At 57.2% G+C, this 6,000-nt stretch overlaps 1 protein-coding gene across 6 annotated transcripts; it reads left to right on the top strand.

Annotated features, from left to right (window-relative positions):
• The first annotated feature begins 709 nt into the window (after positions 1-709).
• On the top strand, positions 710-4,136 carry COMMD5 (COMM domain containing 5). Of its 6 annotated transcripts, none has more exons than XM_024250796.3 (2): positions 710-910; positions 2,906-4,136. In XM_024250796.3, exon 2 carries the CDS (start codon positions 2,963-2,965, stop codon positions 3,635-3,637), a length of 675 nt encoding a protein of 224 aa, XP_024106564.1. In that variant the 5' UTR covers positions 710-910; positions 2,906-2,962; the 3' UTR covers positions 3,638-4,136. The 6 variants fall into 6 exon arrangements, with proteins under 6 accessions (XP_024106564.1, XP_024106561.1, XP_003777382.1 ...); XM_024250793.3 differs by having other exon boundaries at positions 732-1,295; XM_003777334.5 differs by lacking the exon at positions 710-910 and adding an exon at positions 1,189-1,938.
• The last annotated feature ends 1,864 nt before the right edge of the window (positions 4,137-6,000 follow it).

The following is a 6,000-nucleotide window of genomic DNA, read 5'->3' as shown; positions in this document are numbered from 1 at the left end:
CTCCTAGCCTCAAGAGGTCCTCCCACCTAATCCTCATAAAGTACTGGGATTATAGGCATGAGCCACCGCAACCAGTCTCCACTATTTATTATTGAACACTATTCCATTGTATGGCTGATGTGGTTTGCATCTGTGTCCCCGCCCAAATCTCATGCTGAAAGGTAATACCCAATGCTGGAGGTGAGGCCTGGTGGGAAGTGATTGGATTGTGGGGGTGGCTTTCCATGAATAGTTAAGTACCATGCCCTGAAGTTATGGTCTCATGATAGAGTTCTCCTGAGATCTGGTTGTCCACCTCGGTCTCCCAAAGTGCTGGGATTACAGGCGTGAGCCACCGCGCCCAACCTGTCATTTTTATTATCACCCTTCTAATGGTATGAAATGGCACCTCCCTGTGGCTTCCATTCGCATTTCTCTAATAGCCAACAATGCTGAAGGCTTCATGTACCCATTACACACTTTGTATCTTCCTTGATGTCTACTCAAATCTTCTGCCCATTTAATTAGGTTGTTTCCCTTCTTTTCAGAGTTTTTTTTTTTTTAAGCTTTATTGGGCTATAATTAACATACTATATAATTTACCCATTTTGTACAATTCAATGACTTTGGCATATTATTTTTAACTATGGTAAAATACATGTTAAATAAAATGCATGGGAGGCCATTGTTTCGGACCGAGCTCCTGCACTAGGGCCCAACAGAGCAGCCCAAAGCGGAACCGAGTCACGCGCGCCAGACGCCACCCGACAGGAGGGGAAACGGGGCAGCTCTCAAAACCCTGGAGGCGCAGACCGTCCACACGGGACAGGGACGCCCGCCCGGCTCCGCTCCGCGCTGATCCGCAAGGTCCCGCCGTTCCCCCACCGCCCACCCGGACGCCGACGAAAGCCAGCGAGCTCCTCAGCCTCAGGTGACTGGAATTCTGACCCCGGAACACGGGACACGTCTCCTGCTTTACCCTCACTCTGCGCGGGCGGGGAGGGAGACGCGGGCCCAGGCCGCAGTTTCTACCTCAGAAACGAAACACAACACCGCCTTCTGTTTCCTTTTTTCTTGGGGAAAGAAAAAAATACAAAACTGTGTAAGACGAGGTCTAGGACCCCGCGGCGACCCCCGACTCCCCTGGGCGGGGAGGAGGCGGGGCCTGGCGCGGCCTCGGCTCCGCCCCTCGGGCCAGCGGACCACAGTGGGGCGGTCATCGCTGACTTCCTAGAGCGGCCCGGAAGCGTCTCTCAGGGCGCTTCCGGGGACCAGGCCAGCTTTTGGCTGCATCAGCCGGGGATTGCCGGCGCCAGGTGCTGGGGGCGACTCGGACCGCGGGAGTGTGGGGTGGAGTCGGGTGGAGTCTCCCTCCGGGCTGGGGGTGGGGGCCTGGGAAAGGCTGCTTCGCCGCTGTGTTCGGGGAGCTCTCGATACTGCGGGGCTTTTCCGCGGAGGAGCGCCCGCCGGTAGGTTGGCCCCGAACCGTGGGGGCAGTGACGGCCAAGTGCCAAGCTTGACTCTGTGCACCAAGGCCCCCGCGCCCCGGAACGGGCGACGCGGAACGGGCGACGCCGCGCCCCCATCAGAGCCCCGGGTACGGAGTCGGGGTGCGAACCCGACCTTCCAAGCTTGTGACCGGAAGCGACTGGAAGCGGCCGGAAGCGGGCAGCTCGGAGGCCTTCCCGGATGGCTCTTGGAGTGGGAAGGAGCTCCTGGTGCTGGCGGGGCGGTGAAGGAGTTGGCAGTGGGTGGTCGTTGATTCCCAGGGAGAATGGGGCGCCGTGAAGCCCGTGGGGAGCTCCTGGGCTCCCCCAGCGCTGTGCAGTGGCCTGACAAGTGCCTCGAGGACAGGAGCTGTGCCCCGCTGAGCTCTGCTCCAGTACCCGGTGTGCTGAGGTGGGCAGGTGCGTTTCCTCTGGCATAGCAGGTGCTTGTGCCGCTGCGCTGCTCCTTCAGGTGCGTCGGAACCCTCTTTAGATGCCTCACTTGCCTCTGTTGCCACCCGTTGCTCAGCTCCTCCAGCCCGGGGGTTGGGGGCTGTGGTGGAAACAAATGGGACTTCCGAACAGACAGGTCTAGGCTCCAGTCCTTGACTTTGGCAGTTGTGTTTAGAGCTTTGATTTCTGTTTCCTTTTCTTTTCTTCCTCCCTCCCTCCCCTCCCTCCCTCCTTCCTTCCCTTCTCCTTCCTTCCTTCCTCACAGCATCTCCCTCTGTTGTCCAGGCTGGAGTGCAGTGGCTCGATTTCGCCTCACTGCAGCCACGACCTCCTGGGCTCAAGGGATCCTCTGTCCTCTCAGCCTTCTGAGTAGCTGGGACTACAGACGTGCACCACCACGCCTGGCTAGTTTTTTAAATTTTTTGTAGAAATGGGGTCTTGCTGTGATGCCCAGGTTGGTCTCCAACTCGGGCTCAAGCGATCCGCTGGCCTCACCTTCACAAAGTGCTGACATTTCAGGCTTGAGCCACTGCACCTGGCCTAGAGCCTTATCTCCTTCTCTGTCTGGTGTGAATGGTAATTCTTCTTGCCCACTGTTTTGAAGGATTCAAGGTTGAATAGTTAAATGGTCTCAGTTTGGTCTGTGGCGCCAGCTGCCGTGTCCCTGTGTTACCCGGACCTTTCCCCTAGTTCATTCTTTCATCTATTAATTTACTTGGAGAACTTGTGCTGTTTCCTGGTCCTCCTCCCTGCCCCCTACTTCTCTGCCAATACCTGCTTGTCCTTCATGCCTTAGATGTCACTTCGCTCCTCCTGGGGCTGACATGGACCCCTCTGCCACCTGCTCCCCGGGCCATCTCCGCAGCACTGACTGTCATTGGTAGTTCGCACTGTCAGCATCCTGATGATGGGGACCGTATCAATCCTCACTCGCTGGCCCAAAGGACGTGAGAGTCACTGGTCTTCTCCCCTCCGCCCCACTCTAGGCATCTGCATCTGGGACCGACCTCCTGGGCTGGCTGATCAAAGAGGAAGCAGCAGCAATGTCTGCTGTGGGGGCTGCAGCTCCATACCTGCATCATCCTGGTGATAGTCACAGTGGCCGAGTGAGTTTCTTGGGGGCCCAGCTTCCTCCAGAGGTGGCAGCAATGGCCCGGCTACTAGGGGACCTAGACAGGAGCACGTTCAGAAAGTTGCTGAAGCTTGTGGTCAGCAGCCTGCAGGGGGAGGACTGCCAAGAGGCTGTGCAGCGTCTTGGGGTCAGCGCCGACCTGCCGGAGGAGCGGCTGGGTGCCCTGCTGGCAGGCATACACACGCTGCTCCAGCAAGCCCTCCGTCTGCCCCCCACCAGCCTGAAGCCTGACACCTTCAGGGACCAGCTCCAGGAGCTCTGCATCCCCCAAGACCTGGTCGGGGACTTGGCCAGCGTGGTATTTGGGAGCCAGCGGCCCCTCCTTGATTCTGTGGCCCAGCAGCAGGGGGCCTGGCTGCCGCATGTTGCTGACTTTCGGTGGCGGGTGGATGTAGCAATCTCCACGAGTGCCCTGGCTCGCTCCCTGCAGCCGAGCGTCCTGATGCAGCTGAAGCTTTCAGATGGGTCAGCATACCGCTTCGAGGTCCCCACAGCCAAGTTCCAGGAGCTGCGGTACAGCGTGGCCCTGGTCCTAAAGGAGATGGCAGATCTGGAGAAGAGGTGTGAGCGCAGACTGCAGGACTGACCCCTTACTTGACCAGTCCCATTCAGGTCAGGCTTGGACAGGCACCCGAGATGGTGCCAAAGTGCAGCTGACTCTTCCCAGGACAACCCTGCTCTTCCCATGAGGCAGGCTCTTCAGTGAGTGTTTGAACGTAATTATGTAGTTTTCTGTTTAACTGAAAAAGAGAGCTATGCCTTTTTTTCTTTTTTGGAAGTAAAGCAGCTAAAAACATGTTTCTCTAGGTGGGTGTTGAACCTCACACCCTCCCCTTCCCTGTACATTTGTCTTTGCTGCTGGACGTGGCCGTGTGAGGCCAGGTTGAGGCCCTTTGTAGACAACGTACAGTTGCTCAGCCTGGCCCCATGTAGCCAGGTGCTTTTGTAGATCTTGTGTTTTAGGTTGGGCATTTTCATTCTTCTGCCTTAAATCCCTGACCCCACGGAGCTGACATTCTAGTGGGGCTGAGGGGAGGGGAAACATTGTAAAATAAATAATAAAAATTAACTGGAATAGCTCGTCAGAGGATGGCGTGTGATGCAGCAGGTAGGGTGGGGTCTGCGTGCTGATGGGGTGGCCTTCCTTGAGGGTGTGACATCTGAGTGAGAACTTGAAGGAGCCGGGGGCACAGCACTCTGAGGGGAGCAGCACAAGGTGGGGAGGACGGTGCCCAGGCAGCCAGTGTGGGGAGGTGAGGAGGTCGGGGCCCAGGCGGCCAGTATGGGGAGGTGAGGAGGTCGGGGCCCAGGCGGCCAGTGTGGGGAGGTGAGGAGGTCGGGGCCCAGGCGGCCAGTGTGGGGACGTGAGGAGGTCGGGGCCCAGGCGGCCAGTGTGGGGAGGCCTGACGTGCTTAAGGCCCACCTGGCTGCAGCTAAACAGGTGGAGATCATTGTGGGGAGGTGACGTTGGGGAGGGTACAGAGGTCAGGGCCTGAGGGCCTTTTAAGGACTTTGGCTCAATTCTGAGTGACAGAGGAGCCCTTTTGAGGGTTTTCAGCAGAGGAGAGACGTGACCTGGTGATTGGCTGCTGTATGGAGGGGTGCAAGGGAGGAGGCTAGAGCCCAGCAGAGAGGCTGTCACCAGGGTGGAGTTGGTGGCAGGGACCTCTCCCAGCCACCTCTATGGCAGGTGTGTGCAGGGGTTGTAGCCAGTTTTGCAGCTTCCAGCATAACTGTGTTCCAGGAGGGGCCTTGGGGCTCAGTCTCTGCAGAGCCATTTTTGGTCAGCTGGGTTCCAGCTGACTGCTTCTGCCTCCATGGAGCACTTCTGGAGCATGTCTAGTCTGTTCTCTGCCAAGAAACCTCCCCTTGTCTTTGAGTGCCTGGGGTTGCTTGGCTGTTTGTCTTGTCTGCAGTTTTTGGTTTGTCTCCTCCACTAGCCTGGATTTCTTCCTCATCCCTCCATGGGCAGTTCTGACATGTCAGGTGCAGAGGAGTACCTGGGGGCGGGGTCAGTAGACTCTGGGAGGGGCCCAGGTGCCCTCTAAGGCGCATGCTTGTGGGTACTGCCATCTAGTCGTTCACTCAGCTTCGTCCCCCCCTCACTGAGTTCCAGGTACAGCCCTCCTCTCTCCCTGAAGGCACTGTCCCCACCACTGTCATCGGATCAGGAATATGACCAGCCACTTCCTGCATTCTCCATCCCCAGATGTGGATGTGGCTGGGGCTGGGGCAGCTGGGACCATGTTGCCTTTCTCACTCACCGGCCCTGGCCCTGCAGGAACAGCAGCTTTAGGGACAGCCCCATCCTTCTGCTTCTCCCAGCTGCTTAGCAAAGCCTGTGTGGAGCCCAGAGCATGGACCTGCCCTCAGTCCTCAGGCTGACCTCTCGCCATCTCTCATTGGGAATCTGTTTGTCTCAATTCATCTGTGAACCCTTGGGCTTGTCTCAAGCGGGGACCCAGGCAAATCAAGACACAGCCATGAAAAGACAGCTTATGAGACACAGGAAGGGGAGTAGGCCATTCCTGGAACTGGGGCTGGCACTGCCCAAGTGCAGGGGATTGAGCGACAGGGGTCAAGTGCAGGGACAGCAGCTGGCCTCAAGGCCACACATGGGATTTTGGTCATTCCACTGGGGCAAGGGGGAGCAGTGGGGTTTTAATCAAGGCAGACATGATCCAGTTGGACTTGAGATCCCTACAGCGTGGAGCAGACTTAGAGGCCACTTCCTCTGACTCAGCAGTGAGCAAACTCTTCCCACAAAGGGCCAGAAAGTAAACATTTTAGATTTTGTGGGCCATGAAGTTTCTGTCCACCTTGCCATGGTGGCTTGAAAGCAGTCACACGATACGTAAACAAATGGATATTGCTGTGTTCCAATACCATCTTTTTTTTTGAGACGGGAGTTTCACTCTTACTGCCCAGGCTGGTGTGCAATGGCGCAAT

Source organism: Pongo abelii, chromosome 7 (assembly GCF_028885655.2).
Source record: "Pongo abelii isolate AG06213 chromosome 7, NHGRI_mPonAbe1-v2.0_pri, whole genome shotgun sequence".
In the NCBI taxonomy this organism is placed as follows: domain Eukaryota; kingdom Metazoa; phylum Chordata; class Mammalia; order Primates; family Hominidae; genus Pongo; species Pongo abelii.
The sequence above is the reverse complement of the archived record's forward strand: the minus strand, read 5'-3'. Positions and strand labels throughout refer to the sequence as shown.

Bases quoted from the DNA above. Each gene is read 5' to 3' on its own strand.
- COMMD5 (XM_024250796.3), top strand. From the start codon at position 2,963: ATGTCTGCTGTGGGGGCTGCAGCTCCATACCTGCATCATCCTGGTGAT.